At 39.7% G+C, this 18,636-nt stretch overlaps 1 protein-coding gene and 1 pseudogene across 4 annotated transcripts in view; one reads left to right on the top strand and one right to left on the bottom strand.

Moving 5' to 3' along the window:
• PIK3C2A (phosphatidylinositol-4-phosphate 3-kinase catalytic subunit type 2 alpha) overlaps window positions 1-18,636 on the bottom strand; it is a 128,474-nt gene that overhangs the window by 32,433 nt on the left and 77,405 nt on the right. For all 4 annotated transcript variants that reach the window (XM_066251044.1, XM_066251047.1, XM_066251045.1 and 1 more), the window contains 7 exons: window positions 16,540-16,707; window positions 11,205-11,316; window positions 10,139-10,284; window positions 8,503-8,691; window positions 7,603-7,696; window positions 6,638-6,732; window positions 6,090-6,270 (listed from right to left, as the gene is read on the bottom strand). In XM_066251044.1, the coding sequence (XP_066107141.1) occupies window positions 6,090-6,270; window positions 6,638-6,732; window positions 7,603-7,696; window positions 8,503-8,691; window positions 10,139-10,284; window positions 11,205-11,316; window positions 16,540-16,707 (985 nt within the window). The remainder of the gene's footprint in view (window positions 1-6,089; window positions 6,271-6,637; window positions 6,733-7,602; window positions 7,697-8,502; window positions 8,692-10,138; window positions 10,285-11,204; window positions 11,317-16,539; window positions 16,708-18,636) is intronic.
• LOC136325424 (SHC-transforming protein 2 pseudogene) lies at window positions 5-1,607 on the top strand (annotated as a pseudogene).

Here is an 18,636-nt window from a genome sequence, read left to right on the forward strand (position 1 = left end):
CAGAATGCAGGGTCCAGACGGGCACCCCTGCCTTGCAGGGTGCAGTGAAGTTCTACTGCTCCGAGTGGCTTCCTGGGCAGCAGGAGTCAGGGGGTCCACCAACCCCAGCCGAGGATGCTGGACCAGCTAGCATCCTGGTGCCCTTCAAGCTGTGCTGGGATGTCCGGCCCCCTTGCTGGCTCTCAGCCTATGTGATGTTGGAATGCCAGGGCGAGGAAGGCTGCAGGGCCCCCACATTTCGCTGCCGCTGAGTGAATCTGCAAAGGAAGCTTCATCCACAATCCAGCGTTCAGCTGGCTACACCCAGCCACCAGGGTTCTGGGGCCCAAGATCTCCAACATCGTTCTGCACATAGGTTGCATCTACACTCCTTGTACACCCTGGATTTCAACACTCACACCAGGTAACCAGGGAGGCCACTGACCAGCTCCATGAGGCAGTGCCTGGTATCAGGCCTCCTAGAAGAAGGCCCCTAAAAGGTGCTAGCTTCCATCCTGGGCAAGAGCAACCTATGCTTCGCTGACATGAGCAAACCGTCAACATCTCTACTGAAGGCCTCAACTTCTCCATGCCTGCCAGGTGCCAGGTCATTGCCAACCACCACAGTCCATCTCCTTTGCATCAGGTAGTGACACAAACATGATGGATTATATGGCTTATGTCGCCAAGGACCCCATCAACCAGAGAGCCTGCCACATTCTGGAGTTCTGCAAGGGTTTCTCCCAGAGCGACAGCACCGTGAGCCAAGTCTTCCGGCTGCACTTGAAACACCTGCACAACCCCAAGGTGGTCATCAGCCCCCTCCCCGAAAAGCTAACCAGGCTAAAGGGGTCGACCTGGGAGGACAAAGAGGACATGGAAGACAATAACTACAGCAGCACCTCAGGGAAGGCACTGCCCCTGGGCGAACTAATAAACTCCCATGTCACCTTAACACAACCCTCTGACCTTGGGGCCCTAGAAGCCCTCAGCCAAGGAACATCTCAAAGAGACACCAAAAGTGACACCAGCAGCCTGCACTGGGAGCCAGGCCCCTCAGCCACGCTGTGGGATGGCTACCTGCAGGCAGATGTTGAGGGGTCCCGATCATACAAAGACCACCTGTACATCAACACACAGGGTTTAGACACCCCAGAGCCTCTTCAGCCCGAGGACAGCCCCAAGGACCTGTTTAACACGTGACCCTTCCAGGAGTCCCTGAAACTGCATGATTCCTCCATGGCAACAGGCCAGTGCCCTCCCCCCCTGGAGGCCCAGTGGCCTAGCCCCGCTACCCGCAAAGCCCCTATTGCCCCCACAGAGGAGCAACTATGTCAGGAGCTGTGGTACAACAACCAGATATGCTGTCTGGTGGCAGAGAAACTGCTGCCGCCGATGGGAACTTCCTCCTGCCTGTCAGCATCACCAACTCTGGGCAGTACTTTCTCACAGGTATGTACCCAGAGCAGCCCAAGCCTCTGCTGCATGCCTAAGGGCGTGAAGCGGATTAAAGACATGCTGTTGGAGAGCATCACCTCCTGATTAACCATCACCTGCAAAACATGTAGCTCATTGTGGCAGCTGAGAGCAAGCTGTACCCATGTGGCATGGTCAAGCAGGAGCCCTGAGCCAGATGATGGTTTTCACCCCAGCCACTGTCTCTGCTCACCAGACATCCCTGTTGTGGCCTTATAGCCTTTCTTTGGACCCTGGTCAAGCAGAACCACCGCTGTCTCTCCCTTCCATATGGGCCTGGAATCTCCCTTCTCCAGCCCAGGTCAACCATTCGAGGAGATGAGTGCCTGAGATTCCTCTCTCTCCCACCCAGCCCCTAACTTCCTCCCTTCTGCCTGGAATGAGGGCGTACATACCAAAGACAGAACTGTTTCTCCCCTTTAATGAAAATATATCAAAAAGTAGCAAAAATTACTTCTTAATGCTCAATTTTCAAATGGTCAAAAAGAGTTGTTACTGAAGAGTTAATTTTTACTATAAAAATAAAATTGGAATGGGCAAAGGCTTTATTAACATAGGGTAGAAAGTTGTATGTTCACATTTAACATTTTAGTTAAAAATTGCTAAGAGTCAAATAAACAGAAATTAAACAAAAATGAGACACAATTTTTCATCAGATGAAAAATTAAGATAATATCCAGTGCTGGCAACAGTGTGAAAAATAGATACTTTCATAATCTATTGGTTGGGAGGGAGGTGTTAGTGGCATATATAATGTGTGTGTGTGTGTGTGTGTGTTTCTTTTTCTTTTTTTCTTTTTCCGAAGTTGGAAACGGGGAGGCAGACAGACTCCCACATGCACCCAACAGGGATCCACCCGACATGCCCACCAGGGGGCGATGCTCTGCCCATCTTGGGGCATCACTCTGCTGCAATCAGAGCCCTTCTAGTGCCTGAGGCAGAGGCCATGGAGCCATCCTCAGCGCCCAGGCAAACTTTGCTCCAATGGAGCCTTGGCTGAGGGAGGGAAAGAGAGAGACAGGGAGGAAGGAGAGGGGAAGGAGTGGAGAAGCAGATGGGCGCTTCTCCTGTGTGTCCTGGCCGGGAATCGAACCCAGGACGCCTGCACGCTAGGCTGACGCTCTACCACTGAGCCAACTGGCCAGGGCCGTGTGTGTGTGTGTGTGTGTGTGTGTGTGTGTGTGTGTGTGTTTTGATTGAGCAATCTAACAGAAACTATTATAACTCAAAATTTACATATAGTTCTTAACTCAGCTATTTCACCTATAGGAGTATCTTATAAAGAAATACTAGCACCTGGGTGGTGGCGGTGCAGTGGATAAAATATTGACCTGGAGCGCCGAGGTCACCACCTCAATCCTGGTAAAGGCACATATGAGTAGCAATTAATGGATGTACAACTAAAGTGGGGCAACAAGTTGATGGCTCTCACTCTTTTCTCTCTCTCTCTCTCTCAAAAACAAAGAAGAAAAAGAAAGAAGAAGAAGGAGGAGGAAGAGGAGGAAGAAGAGGAGGAGGAGGAGGAAGGAGAGGAGGAAGAGGAAGAAGAAGAGGAAGAGGAGGAGGGAAAAGGGGAAGAATAAATAAGAACAAAGAACAGGAAGAAATAATACTATTAGCAAAGGGAAAAATGTATACACTAAAGTTCATTGTTTGGGAAAAGAAAAATATGAAAATCTACATAAAGGTAATTAATAGTTCTTAATTTATGCTACAATTACCTTGTAATAATACATATCCATTAAGAAACATGAAGTGTAACTATGTATGTACTGACATGAATTCTTCATGATGAATTAAAAAAAGTAATTTGCGGCCCTGGCCAGTTGGTTCAGTAGAGGGTTGGCCCAGCATATAAACATCCCAGGTTCAATTCCCAGTCAGGGCACACAGGAGAAGTGACCATCTGCTTCTCTCCCCCTCCTCCTCCTCCCTCATTCTTCCCTTCTCCTCCTCTTCCCCTCCTGCAGAGAGTGACTTGACTAGTTTGAGCACAGGCCCCAGGCACTGAGGATATCTCAGTGGGTTCCGGTGCATCAGTCTCAGTCACTAAAAACAGCTCAATTGATTCGAGCATTGGCTACAGATAGGAGTTGCTGGGTGGATTCCAGTCAGGGTGCATGCAGGAGGTGCTGTCTCACTATCTACTCCCCTCCTCTTACTTTAAAAAATTAAAAATTAATTAAAAAAAAAAAATTTGCAAAAATAAAAAGCTCATATATAATTGCTGAATTTAATATCTAAACAAATGAAAAGACATTTCATGTTCATAAACTGAGACTTATTAAGATTGCAGTATTAAACAAACAAATAAAAAAGATTGCAGTATTTCCCAAATCAATCTACAGATTCAACACAAGCCTTATCAAAATTCCAAATGTGTTTTTGCAGAAAGAGACAAGTTGATCCTAAAATCATGTAGAATTGCTAGGGACTTCCAAATATAAAACAATCTCAAAAAAGAAAAAAGTTGAAAAACTCATACTTCTTTATTTCAAAACTTATGGCAAAGCTACAGTAATGAAAACAATATGGACTAATAGATCAATGAACCAGAATTGAGAGTCCAGAAATATCCCATTTATCTATGGTCAACTGATTTTCAACAAGTGTGCTGAAATCATTCAATGGAAAAGAATAGTCTCTTTAATAAATAGTGCTGGGACAAGTGGATAGCCACATGCAAAAGAATAAAGTTGGACTGTATCTCATCTCATATAAAATAAAAAACTCAAAATAGATCAAAGACTTAAATATAAAAGAGAAACTATAAAACTTCTAGAAGAAAATTAGGTGTCCATCTTCACAATCTTGGATTTGACAATGAATTAAGATACGATATCAAAAGCACAAGCAACAAATGAAAAAAAAGTTGGTTTTCATAAAATTAAAAACTTTTATGTAAAGTATACTATCTAAGAAGTAAAAGATAACATGCAGAATAGGAGAAAATATTTGCAAATAGTGTATCTGATAAAAGTCTATTATCTAGAACTCTAACAACTCAACAACAACAAAAACAATTAAAAAAGGACTTAGGAATTTCTCCAAGGAATATATACAAATTGCTAACAAACACCTGAAAATGTGCTCAAAATCATTAGTTATTAGAAAAATGCAAATCAAAACCACAGTGAGATACCACTTCACACCCACTAAGATAACTATAATTAAAAACAACAACAGAACATAACAAACAAATGTTGATGAGAGTGTAGAAAAACTGGAATCCTCATACACTACTAGTAGGAATATAAATGCTGCACCTACTTTGGATAACAGTTCTTTAAAAAAGTCACTCCTATGTAAAGCAAAAACAGGCATTCAAACAAAAACTCATAAATATTCATAGCAGCATTTTTCATAATAGCCAAATAGTAGAAACAAGCCAAATGTCCATCAACTGATGACTGTGTAAACAAAACATGGTATTAACCACACAATGGAATGTTTATTCAACCATAAAAAGGAGAGAAGCACTTACACATGTTAGAATATGGATGAACCTTGAAATATTAGGCTAAGTGAAAGAAATCAAACATAAGGGCCACATATTGTATAAAGCCATTTATATGAATGTCCAAAATAGGCAAATCCATAAAGATAGCACATTAGTGCTTACCAGGGTGGGCAATAGGGGAGGGGTAATGAAGAATGAGTCGTTAGTGCTTACATGACAATGTTCCGAAATTTGATTGTGGTGATAGTTGCACAACACTGTGAATGTATTAAAAGTCAATGAATGATACACTTTAAAATGATTAAATGGTAAATTTTATGTTTCTATAAAACTTTTTAACTCCAAAAATTTTAATATATATTTAAGTGTACATATGTGTAAAGTCATAAAAAAATGACCAAGAAGTAAACACAGCAACTTATGAACAATAGATTCCTACAGGGAGAAAATAAAATAAAAAATCTTAATTTTTATTCTATAACTTCATTATTTGGATTTAAAAGAAAATTTACTGATCCCAGAGGAAAGGAGAGAAACATCAACCACATATTATATGTATTCACTGGCTGACTCCGACCTGTGCCCTGACCAGGGATCAAACACAAAACTCTGGTGCCCTGAGACAATGCTCCATCAACAGGGACACCTAGCCAGGGCCATTATTTGGATTTTGTAAACACTAGCATCCAGTCATAATTTTATTATTTTTACAGTTACAAAAGTTAAAAAGCAAAATAAAGGGGGGGGGAACCCCAAGAGAGCAATTTTAACCAGAAAGGAATAAAAAAGCATTGCTTTTCTGCCCTGGCCGGGTAGTGCAGTTGGTTAGATCATCCCAATAAACCAAGGTTGCAGGTTCAATCCCTGGTGAGGGCACATATAAGAATCAACCAATGTCTACATAAATAAGTGAATCAACAAATTGGTGTTTGTCTGTCTCTTTCTCTCTAAAATCAATAAATAAAAATTAAAAAGCACTGATTTTGAGTTAGATTATAAAATCTTTTCTTAAAGATTTTAAACAACCTTTAAATTCATCTGCCCAAAATAGCATAAGTGTAGTTAAGGGTTTTATTGGATGCTTACTGATAAAGAATAACAACTTCACTTATCAGCACTGTAAAGACCCTTTAATATAAAATATTTATTTACGTTCCCTCTTAAGGGTACATACCTGTCTGGTTGAGCCACTAGCCTGCTTTACTTTTTCTGCCACTCCTCCTAAAAGCTGTACAAGTTTTGTCTGCTTCAAGAGTTCTTCTCGGAGTCCTCTGCCTCCGACTGAGAGGAGAGCACCCAAAACATGTTCATATCGGGCTCCAAACTGTGCATCATGCAGGGCATCCTTGAGGAGCCTAAGAGAACAAAATATCTGTCAGCCACTTCTATAAACTGAATGAACTTTAAAAAAATAAATTTAACAAGTTCAATTTTAGGTATCAAAAAATTTACTTTAAGTCATATAAGTGAAAATTCATTCATAAAGCTCTAACATAGCAAATATCTTTGCAATCGAGAGTTTTGTTATTTTTGGTTTTTATTTCTAAGGATATAAAAAAATTAGCTTCAAAAGAATAATTTAGCTTCTTTATAATAATGTCTTTTTAAAACACCTGGAACCCACAATAAGTAGTCAAGGCATATCATTTTGACTTTCAGAGTATATCATCTGTATTAATACTAGGAATGGAAAAAAAGTACTGAAGAAAATTTAAATCTTACCAATATAAACTGTGTGCTATTTGTATATTTCCCAATGCCCTGGACAGAAGGAAGCGTACTAATGAACTGTTCAAATAAATTTCATATTTCAAAGCCTACACATAAAGGAAAATAAGAATTACTAGTGGTCAAACCCATACTACACTGTTAGAATAAAATTAGCAAAAAAGAAATTATATAAAGCTTACTTTTATAGATGAAATATGATACAGATAGAAATTTAACATAAATTAACAGGCTAAATTAATAAAATCAAGCAGAAAGGTATAAACCTGGGGATAACATTCATTAGTTATGTCTAAATGACCGGTAGAAAAAAATAATAAAGCTCAAGTCTGGTTTGTTCTAAGAATCTAAAAAGTCAAAGAATTGAAAATTCAGGTACAGCCTGACCAGGTGGTGGTGCAGTGGATAGAGCATCGAACTGGGATGTGGAGGACCCAGGTTCAAGACCCTGAGGTCGCCAGCTTGAGTGTGGGCTCATCTGGTTTAAGCAAAGCTCACCAGCTTGGACCCAAGGTCATTGGCTTGAGCAAGGGGTCACTTGGTTTGCTGTAGCCCCCTGGTCAAGGCACACATGAGAAATCAATCAATGAACAACTAAGGAGCCGCAACGAAGAATTGATGTTTCTCATCTCTCTCCCTTCCTGTCTGTCTGTCCCTATCCGTCCCTGTCTCTGACACTCTGTCTCTGCTACACACACACACACAAAAAAAAAAAAAAAAAAAAAAAAAGAAAAGAAGAGAAAAGAAAATTCAGGTACATATATATAATATGCAAGCGGGGCAGCTAACAATGGTAGAAAAAATTTTCACACACTAAACCCAAAATGCAATGCATCTCAACATTCTTATACAACAGAAATACTTTTATCAAAACAGAAAGGGGAATCCTTTAGCAAGTTCCATACTCATGAAAACTGGGGGGAGAGCACGAAGAGTAGGTAACGGAGTAAAAAACTCACCTGTACAAACTGTGGAAGAAGATCTGTCAGCTCATCATCACTAATAGCCTCAATCCAGGTCACAGCTTGGGACCTTACTTCCTGATCAGCGAATCTAGAAGAGTATCACAAAAATCAAGATTTGACGCTGACTTCTTTCTAATGAAGCTGTAGTTCCTGAAAACACAATCTCACTCTATTCCTGACAACGAATGCTCAAATAGCTCTTTATTCAAAAGCAATGTGTTTTTTCTCTTGGGGGAAAAAGAAATTCTTACTCTGCTATACAAATTCTATTAGGTGACTGGTTTAGAAACCATAAGCTTATGAAAATTAATTTTGACCCACATCATAAATCCTAATTCTGTCTTTAGGTTAGTTTTAAATATGACATGCCATTTTAATAACCTTAATGAAAAGGTACATTGGTAGAAATATACGCTTACATATTTATATTGTATTGAATTGCTTTCACGTTAAAATAAAGGGAAGTAACTCCTGCAACATACTACCTTACTGGAAAAATGAACAACGAGCCTGACCAGGCGGTGGCACAGTGGATAGAGTTGGACTGGGATGCAGGGGACCCAGGTTCGAGACCCTGAGGTTGCCAGCTTGAGCACGGACTCATCTGGTTTGAGCAAAGCTCACCAGCTTGGACCCAAGGTCGCTCACTCGAGCAAGGGGTTACTCAGTCTGCTGAAGGCCCACGGTCAAGGCACATATGAGAAAGCAGTCAATGAATAACTAAGGTGTCGCAACGAAAACTGATGATTGATGCTTCTCATGTCTCTCCGTTCCTGTCTGTCTGTCCCTATCTATCCCTCTCTCTGACTCTCTGTCTCTGTAAAAAACAACAACAACAACAAAAAATGAACAACGATAAAACAGAACATATAAATTCAGTCATAGTTGACTTACTTTGAATCAAGAAGTTCCAATGCAGTCAGTGGGTGTAATGGAGGCCACTGCTGAAGCAGCGAGTAAGTTTTGGCAAGATTAGTCCATTTCCAGCTTGGTGAACTTGCAAGTATTTTAGGAAGACAATCTGGGTGATTGAGGCAATAATAACGTTTGTCCCACAAAAACACTTTGTCTTCTTTAGAAAGTCTGTATATATAACAGAACTAAATTATTTCTCAATGATATCATAATAACAGTTATAGTCTGAGTGATCAAAAATACAAAGAAGAAATTTATTCATTTTAGGACAGTCACTTCTTGGTAGAATCATTAATACTAATTTGGAATAGAAAAACACAATGTATAGCAAACACCACTAATTTACCCTAATTTGGAGAATAGAAAGAAATCATTTTGCTTTGATAAAAAAGTCTTAGTTATGAAATGAAGGATAATTCAGAGCAATAAAAATTTATGAGCTCTAATCAGATGCCAGATACTAGAAATCAGAGTTGACTAAGCAAAATCCACCCTAAGAGCAAGGATTTTTACCCAAGTAAATCAAATGTCATGTAATACACTAATGCTATTACAAAATTTTAGAAGATGATTATAAAGCTCAATTGAGAAATATTCAAAATGAAAAGGACTTGTTTCGGAGATTCCAATTTAATCTTAATGACAAATATTTAAGTAAATGAATGATTTTACTATTTTACTACCCATCCATCTACTTTTGTAGACATAATACATGCACTTAAATGTATTCATCTCATGTGGGATACTGAAAAAAATTCCAATATTGAAAAGTGCAGTGAGGTCTCCCTTCTTCTAATTACCTGAACACTGAAAACTGCCTACACCTGTATGTTCTTCCAGAGTCCATTCATACAGAAGCATACAGTATATATAGGTGTATGCAGATCTTTTTCCTTTAATAGTAACACACTACATACACTATTCTACTCCTTGCTTTCTTCATTTAACATAATAATCCTCCTGCAATGAGTATTCTTATCTCCATAAGAAAATACAAAAGGGTTTCTTTCCTCTAATATATATAATTACTACCTGGAAGTCAAATTGCTAGGTCACAGACTATGCACATTGTGAGCCTTATAAATTTTGCCAAATTGCTCTCCAAAAGCTTTTTAAAATTCTGCCTATAGTGTAATCCCATTTTTCTGCATCTTCATCAATACTTTCTATAAGATTTTAATTTCTGTTGTGTGTAAAATGGTATCTTGTATTAATATACATTTCCTTGATTACTAAGAGGTTGATATCTTTTCAGATGTTTAAAAGAGATATTTTTTTTTAAAAAACATATCTATTAATATTCTTTGTCTATTTTACTACTGAGTTGTTGGTTTTTCTACTGATATAAAAAGGTTCTTTATACATTAAGGAAATTAATCTACTGCTATTTACTGTAAATATAATTTCCAATCTGTTGTTTACCTTTTGATCTGTACAAATTTCTGAAGTTTTATTGTATATAGTCATATATTATTTTATATAAGAACAGAAAGGGAAAACTTTGCACACCAAGAACATTGCTAAATCATGAATTAAATCGGGGCATTTAATAATCCATTAACTTGAGCTTTATATTGTAAGAGATAACTAGGCAAACAAAATGAAAGGAGCATACCCAAGTGATGAGTCTTTGTGAAGAATATCAAGAAGTTTCCTTTTTATATCACTTTCCAATGTTTCTAAGTTGTATTGCTGTGTAACACTTCTGTCAACTTGAGGAGTGGTATAAATGATATCAAATGTGGGAGAGGGAAAATCAACCTTAAAAATGTAACAGAACTAATCAAATTACAGCTGAATAGGCCACATATTTACCACATTAACTTGTCTTTGAAAATTAATTTTTCTTAGCTAGCAGGGTGAATTTTAGATTGTATATATTAAATCAGTTCTTTTGCTGAATGTGATTACCTTTGTTGGTAATTCTCAACAACACATATATTGCTTGGACGGGTTCAAGGGCATATTTTAATACTTCTCAGAAACAGAAAATGGAGCCTGACTGGTGGTAGTGCAGTTAATACAGCATTGATCTGGGACACTGAGGTCCCAGGTTCGAAACCCTAAGGTCACTGGCTTGAGTGTGGGCTCATTCAACTTGAATATAGGCTCATCAGCTTGAATGGGGTCACCGGCTTTAGCATGGGTTATATATATGTTCTCATGGTTGCTGACTTGAGCAAGGGGTCACTGGCTCAGCTGGAAAGCCCACCATCATCAAGGCACATATGAGAAGCAATCAATGAACAACTAAAGGGCTGCAACTGAGTTGATGCTTCTCATCTCTCACCCTCCTATCTTCCTGTCTCTCCCTCACTTAAAAAAAAACAAAACAAAAGGAGATGATTTATTGACATTTAAATTGAAAATAGGCCCTAAAATTGAAACAAGATTGATTAGGGTGCCTTAGTAACAACCTGAATCATGGTACACATACACTTCTTTTATAAGACTTTATTGATTCACTTTAGAGAGGAGAGAGAGAGAAGGGGGGGGAGAAGGGGGGAAGAGCAGGAAGCATCAACTCCCACATGTGCCTTGACCAGGCAAGCCCAGGGTTTCAAAACAGTAACCTCAGCATTCCAGGTCGATGCTGTATCCACTGCACCACCACAGGTCAGGCACATACACTTTTTCTAAAGGCACATACACTCTCTCTACATGTCAAGAAGTACCATTACCTGTAACACTATTCTTTCCATCACATATCCTTTTTTGGGGATTGTTCCAGGAATAGGAGTTGTATGTGATGAAGTCCAAAGATACAGAAGCTTAGTTCCACATGTTAAAAACCTTCATAATGTAAACAGAAGAATACTGTGGTTTTCATTTTTTAAAATTAATTCAAAACTCACAACACATGGTAATGAATTTGAAATGTTATTATTCAAACAATTATAAAGTGTCCTCTATATTTAAAAAATGTCATTTTTAAAAACGCATCAGGAGGAGTCACTCTTCACAGGGTACTGATTTTTAGGTAAATAAATTAAAGTGTAGGGATGGGAACAAAGGAAGACAGAGTGAAGGAACATATCTAAGGAGGAATGGGGTTGAAGAAAAACAGAACATACTGGTATCAAAACAACTTCCATAAACAGAAAAGTGAAATCTTTGAAGAACATCTACAAAGGCGTTTAGATTACAGAACTGCTCCCTGACTTTTACAAAACAAAACACATGCCAAAAACCAATACCTACTTTGTGACACAATACTAATTAATCATTTGAGAAGTTGCATCTGTGACTGGGACCAGGGATCAGCAAATTTTTTCTCTAAAGAACCAGACAGTAAATATTCTGGGCCATACTATCTTTGTTGCAGAGACTCAACTCTGCTATTATAGTGCAAAAGTAACCATGACAGTACATAAATAAATATGTGTGCTGTATTACAACAAAAATGTATTTAGGACCCGGGTTCGATTCCCGGCCAGGGCACATAGGAGAGGCGCCCATTTGCTTCTCCACCCCTCCGCCGCGCTTTCCTCTCTGTCTCTCTCTTCCCCTCCCGCAGCCAAGGCTCCATTGGAGCAAAGATGGCCCGGGCGCTGGGGATGGCTCTGTGGCCTCTGCCCCAGGTGCTAGAGTGGCTCTGGTTGCAACATGGCGACGCCCAGGATGGGCAGAGCATCGCCCCCTGGTGGGCAGAGCGTCGCCCCTGGTGGGCGTGCCGGGTGGATCCCGGTCGGGCGCATGCGGGAGTCTGTCTGACTGTCTCTCCCCGTTTCCAGCTTCAGAAAAATGAAAAAAAAAAATGTATTTACAAGAGCAGGTAGTGGGCTGTAGTATGCTGACATTTGTCCTAGACTACCAGTTTATGGCCTACTAAAATTAAAAATATTTATCAATAAAGATATTGACATAGCTTTATACAGAAGAAAGTTCTGAAAACAGGAGGTATATGTAAAAGGAGGAAAGCATAAACATCATTCAACTTCGTTCTTTTTATTATAGCAAACATTCTTTCCAAAGCTAGACAATAGTCCTAATGTTTTGTCTTACAGGTTAATAGCCTTTAACTCTTTGACACATTATATTCCATCTATTTTAGAACCACTCTCACCCCCAGATTTTTTTTTTTTTTTTGTATTTTTCTGAAGCTGGAAACGGGGAGAAACAGCCAGACAGACTCCTGCATGCGCCCGACCAGGATCCACCTGGCACGCCCACCAGGGGGCGACGCTCTGCCCCTCCGGGGCGTCGCTCTGCCGCGACCAGAGCCATTCTAGCGCCTGGGACAGAGGCCAAGGAGCCATCCCCAGCGCCCGGGCCATCTTTGCTCCAATGGAGCCTTGGCTGTGGGAGGGGAAGAGAGAGACAGAGAGGAAGGGGGGGGGAGGTGGAGAAACAAATGGGCGCCTCTCCTATGTGCCCTGGCCGGGAATCGAACCCGGGTCCCCCGCACGCCAGGCCGACGCTCTACTGCTGAGCCAACCGGCCAGGGCCACCCCAGATTATTTTAAGGTAAATGCCTATTACATTATTTCATCTGTAGATACTTTTATAGCTCAAAATGGTAGTTTTATTTTAAAATAAGTACAATACCACTACCACTCCTACAATAATTAACAGTAATTACTTAAAATCATCAGCTATCTAGTCAGTTTTCAAATTTCCCAATGCCTCCATTTTTTTTTATAGTTGGTTTGATCAGTTTAGAATCCATGCAAGGTCAAATGCTTGCTCGCATTTGGTTGATACATCTTTTTAAGTACCTTTAGTTCAACGGTCAACAAAACTCTAGCCTGTTACCTGGTTCTGTAAATAAACATTTTATTATAACAAAGCCACACGTTCATACTATCACTGCTTTTTATTTTGTGACAAGAGACCATATGACATGCAAAGCCTAAACTACTTCCACCTGGTCACCTTTAGAGAAAAACTGCCAATTCTTGCTCTAATCTATAAATTCTTTTTATCGTTTTTGCCCCTGCCATTTGTTGAGGAAACCAGGTCTTCTGCTAGAATTTTCTATATCCTGGATTTTACTAATTACTCTGGTCATTTAGCATGTCCCTTTGTCTCTTATATTTTCTGTAATAAAGTAGTACTTAGAACTAGAGGCTTGCTCTGATTCGGGTTTAATTATCTGGCAAGAATACTTAATACCCCACAGGCAGAACTGTATATTACTTTCTACTGCATTAAATAAAAAGGCACACATTGTTTGGTTTATCTCTCTTTCTGTGGTGTTAACATAATCAGTATATTTAGGTTCTGTCAGTCTAAACCAGGGTTTTTCAACTGCTGGTCTGCAGACTGATGCCGGTCACCAGAAATTTTGTGACAGTCTGTGAAAGACTTAACCACCCTGATATTATATAAAGATTATAGACCCACAATAATCTTGGTTGAATTTGCTTATGCTCAAGGTGATTGCCACTTATCAGCCTGTATTATCTATGAAAATACTATTGAGGTTATATTAGACATCTTTGGAACTTACAGGCTTATTCTGATAATCTTTTGCACTGTGCAGAGCATTTAAAAATCATTTGCAATAAACAAAAAAGCATTTGGATAACCTTACATAGTGTTCAATGCATCATACATGTGGAAATCTAGCACCAGCTTGTACCATGCTGCACTGTTATGCATGGAAATAGCTTATTTATTGCATGTTTGTATTTCCAGCCAGGTAGGTCATCAGTCCCCAAGTATAAAAAGGTTGAAAACCACTGGTCTAAACCATCCATTATAAAGTTCCAGAAAAGCTAATCACTTAATGGTTTCAAGCAGGCATTAAAAATCACCACTGAAGTCAAATGGTTCTCAACCAAGAGTGATTTTGCCCTGAACAGACATTTGAAAATGTCTAGAGATATTTTTGGTTAGCAACTGGCATCTAGAGCAGTGGTCCCCAACCCCTGGGCCATTTGGTACCAGTCCGCAGAGAAAGAATAAATAACTTACATTATTTGTTTTATTTATATTTAAGTCAGAACGATGTTTTATTTTTAAAATATGACCAGATTTCCTCTGTTACATCCGTCTAAGACTCACTCTTGATGCTTGTCTTGGTCACGTGATACATTTATCCGTCCCACCCTAAAGGCCTGTCTGTGAAAATATTTTCTGACATTAAACCAGTTCATGCCCAAAAAAGGTTGGGGACCACTGATCTAGAGGACAGAAGCCAGGCACATTGGCAAACATCCCACAGTGCCGAATCTCCCACAGCAAACAATGATCTGGCCCAAAATATCAATATTGCTAGACCGAGAAGCCCTGGCCTAAATCTAATCCTGACCTAAATTATTTCAATAAGAATTACAAAATTGGGATATTCTATCATTCTTTCTGTATCTATTAGCTGAAAATTTTCTATAAAAAAAAACTTTTTACTATCAATTACTTGGTAACCCTGAGATAACAACTGTAAAGGAAAGGCAAGTTAAATGCTTGATTCTGTTTATTTAAAAATGAGTTAAGAACTCATTATTGAGGTTGACTGAAATGCTTGTTAAAGTCATTTGGCTTCTACATCAATGACTTCATCAGGTTCTATGCAAGTTGGACCTCCACATAAATTATATATTTTAAAAAGAATTTCAAGACCAGGATTTCTGATTACTACATTAATTGAACTAAATAATTAACACTGTGTTTCCCTATGTGCATTAATGTAAAATCATCTTCCCTCTTAATTTCTAAGTATATGTTGAATGTTAAGTATAACATTACCTAGATTGCACTAATTGGCAAAGTGTCAAACTGAATGCCATCTGCTTGCTGTTTTAACAGCAGAGTGTCAGACGCAAACTTTTTAGGTGTCTACCACCACCTTATTCTCTTGAGTTTTGAAAAACTGTTATATCCTTCACCTAAAAAAAAAAGTCTACCATTTAATTAGCTAAGTGCCAGAGGGCTAGTCACTTAAACTCTCTGTAACAGGTAAGAGATAATAACAACACCTACCTTCCCAGGGCTGTTGTGAGGAATATAAGGATATGTATACAGCACTTAGACTACTACCACCTAGTACACAGTAAATGTTATGGGTTTATGTGAGTGATGTTATTAAACATAATAGACTTCTTGACTGCAAAACTTTAGAGATAATTTAATATGCCAATATGTGTTATTGCTCTCCAAAATGTTACCATGTATTATATGAAACAAGTCCCAAGCTTAATTCAATTTTTTTTTTTCATTTAGGAAGACTTTTTATTTCAGATTTTCTTTTCAGATTTTTAAAATTAATTTTAGAAAGAAGAGAAAGAGAGAGAGAAGGGGAGGAGTAGGAAGCATCAACTCCCATATGTGCCTTGACCAGGCAGGCCCAGGGTTTCAAACCAGCGACCTCAGTGTTCCAGGTCGATGCTTTATCCACTGCGCCACCATAGGTCAGGCTCAGTTAGGAAGACTCTTGATGGTCTCATGGAACATATTGTTACTAAAAACATAATTTAAATAGTCAGCTGAAAGGTCAGTTAGATTACAGTATCCCACTGGTTATTATTAGTAGACACAAAGCTTGAAAGGAATTCCTTTATCCTGAAGGATATTAAGTTTTTGTACAGAGAACTTTGGAGATTAAAGACCAGGGTCCCACAGCAGTCAGGATAGATAGATCAGTTAGGTAGCCAGGTAAAGAGAAGGGACTAATGTTCAGTGCAGACTCCGTGAAACTTGAGATGTATGGAGCAGGAATGAGAAGAGGAAAAATGGAGTTATTTTAGTAGTATCAAGGGCACCTACAAGACCACAAGTGTTATGTCAATAATCTAGTGCTTATATAAAATGACAGTTAGTGAATCGATTGCTGCTTTTCTCCTGAAACAGTGAGTGGCAAACAAGCCTTTGAATACCCACAGAGATATGTTGAAACTATAGCAAAATAACTTTGGTTTACTCTATCTGTGTCTCTTAAATGACCTCCTTTCATCACACTGAAAAAACTGAAGCAGCTCAGTACCTCATATTGTTATTCCCCACCCTGTTCTCTAGCCAATTTTGACGTTGCAGATGTGTCCACTGTTAACTCCCATCACAACTGAGGACACTTACCGTTTGAAATCATAAAGAGGTAAAGAAACTTTGCCCAAAGCTTCTGGCCCCTTTCTCTGCTTATTAGAATCAGGGGAACTTCCAATGCTCTGATTTAAAATTCCAAAAAGAGTAAGGTGAAGAAGTGATTCTAATGGCAATTGTGATATCTGGATGGGAAAAATAATTCTATGGGGAAAAAAATGTATTAATAGAAAAAACAAATTAGATCAAATATGAAGATTAACCCTTTAATGAAAGTGACAATTTTAGTTATTTTATTTATCAAGTAATCTTTAATCCTGAGTAACCTTTACTTAAGTAGCAAGCTTGGCTAACATGTACTGTAAAAATCTTAAATTTTATTAAAATTTCAAATATATAAAATTTCTTTCTCAAAAATTTATTAGCCCCTGACCAGGCAGTGGTGCACTGGATAGGGCATCAGACTGGGATGTGGAGGACACAGGTTTGAAACCCCAAGGTCGCTGGCTTGAGCCCCAAGGATCGCTGGCTTGAAGCCCAAGGTCGCTGGCTGAGCAAGAGGTCGCTCAGCTCTGCTGCAGCCCCCAAGTCAAGGCACATATGAGAACGCAATCAATGAACAACTAAGGTGCCACAACAAAGAACTGATGCTTCTCATCTCTCTCCCTTCCTGCCTCTCTGTCCCTATCTTTGACTCTCTGTCTCTGGAAACCCCGTCCCACACACACAAATTGGTTAGTTCCTTTATCAAAGACTTGCAATGCTTATTTCTAGGCAAAATAATAGTAGTCATTTTATTTCCTTTAGGAAAAACTAGATAAATGTTTATGAGTATTTCTGATTAGGGATGTATATGTGCACATATATACACAAACATACATACATACATGTTTGCCAATTTTTAAGCCTGAAAGGACACAAAAGGTAGGTAGTGGTCACTCTGAGGAGCCATAAAAGGGTTAAATGTTTAATAGAAAGTGACACGTTTTACCCTATATGTATTTTGTATTATATAATTAGTTTCACAGACGTTTTTGTAATTTAAAAAATAAAAAATGGGAAGGCCCTGGCCGGTTGGCTCAGTGGTAGAGCGTCGGCCCAGTGTGTGGAATTCCCAGGTTCAATTCCTGGCCAGGTCACACAGGAGAAACGCCCATCTGCTTCTCTACCCTTCCCTCTCTATCTCTCTCTTCTCCTCTCGTAGCCAAGGCTTCATTGGAATAAACTGGCCCGGGTGCTGAGGATGGCTCCATGGCCTCTGCCTCAGGTGCTAGAATGGTTCTGGTCGCAATGGAACAACAACCCAGATGGGCAGAGCACCGCCCCCTGGTGGGCATGCCGGGTGGATCCCGGTCACAAAATAAAAAGTAAAAAGTTCTGCCTGACCAGACGGTGGTGCAGTGGATACAGCGGTGAACTGGGATGTGGAGGACCCAGGTTCGAGACCTTGACGTCACCAGCTTGAGCGTGGGCTCATCTGGTTTGAGCAAAGCTCACCAGCTTGGACCCAAGGTCACTGGCTCGAGCAAGGGGTTACTCGGTCTGCTGAATGCCCACAGTGAAGGCACATATGAGAAAGCAATCAATGAACAGCTAAGGTGTTGCAACATGCAACGAAAAACTGATGATTGATGCTACTCATCTCTCTCCGTTCCTGTCTGTCTGTCCCTGTCTATCCCTCTCTCTGACTCTCTCTCTCTGTAAAAGAAAAAAAAAAAGTAAAAAGTTCTGCAATGGCCTGTACACATTGCAGCATGTGAAAGCATTCTTTTAGTTTAAAAACAGTATTTGGCCCTGACCAGTTGGCTCAGTGGTAGAGTGTCGGCCTGGTGTGTGTATGTCCTAGGTTCAATTCCCCATCAGGGAACACAGGAGAAGCGACTATCTGCTTCTCCACCCTGCCCTCTCCTCCTACACTCTCTTTCTCTCTCTCTTACCCTCCTGTAGCTATGGCTCCATTGAGCCTCCACCTCAGGTGCTAGGAATAGCTTAGTTACAAGCATGGCCCCAGATGGGCAAAGCATCAGCCCCAGATGGGGGTTGCCATGTGGATCTGGATGGGGTGCATGAGGGAGTCTGTCTATCTCCCCTTCTCTCACTTGAAAAAGTAAAAAATTAAAATAAAAAAACAGT

Source organism: Saccopteryx bilineata, chromosome 1 (genome assembly GCF_036850765.1).
Source record: "Saccopteryx bilineata isolate mSacBil1 chromosome 1, mSacBil1_pri_phased_curated, whole genome shotgun sequence".
Classification (NCBI taxonomy): domain Eukaryota; kingdom Metazoa; phylum Chordata; class Mammalia; order Chiroptera; family Emballonuridae; genus Saccopteryx; species Saccopteryx bilineata.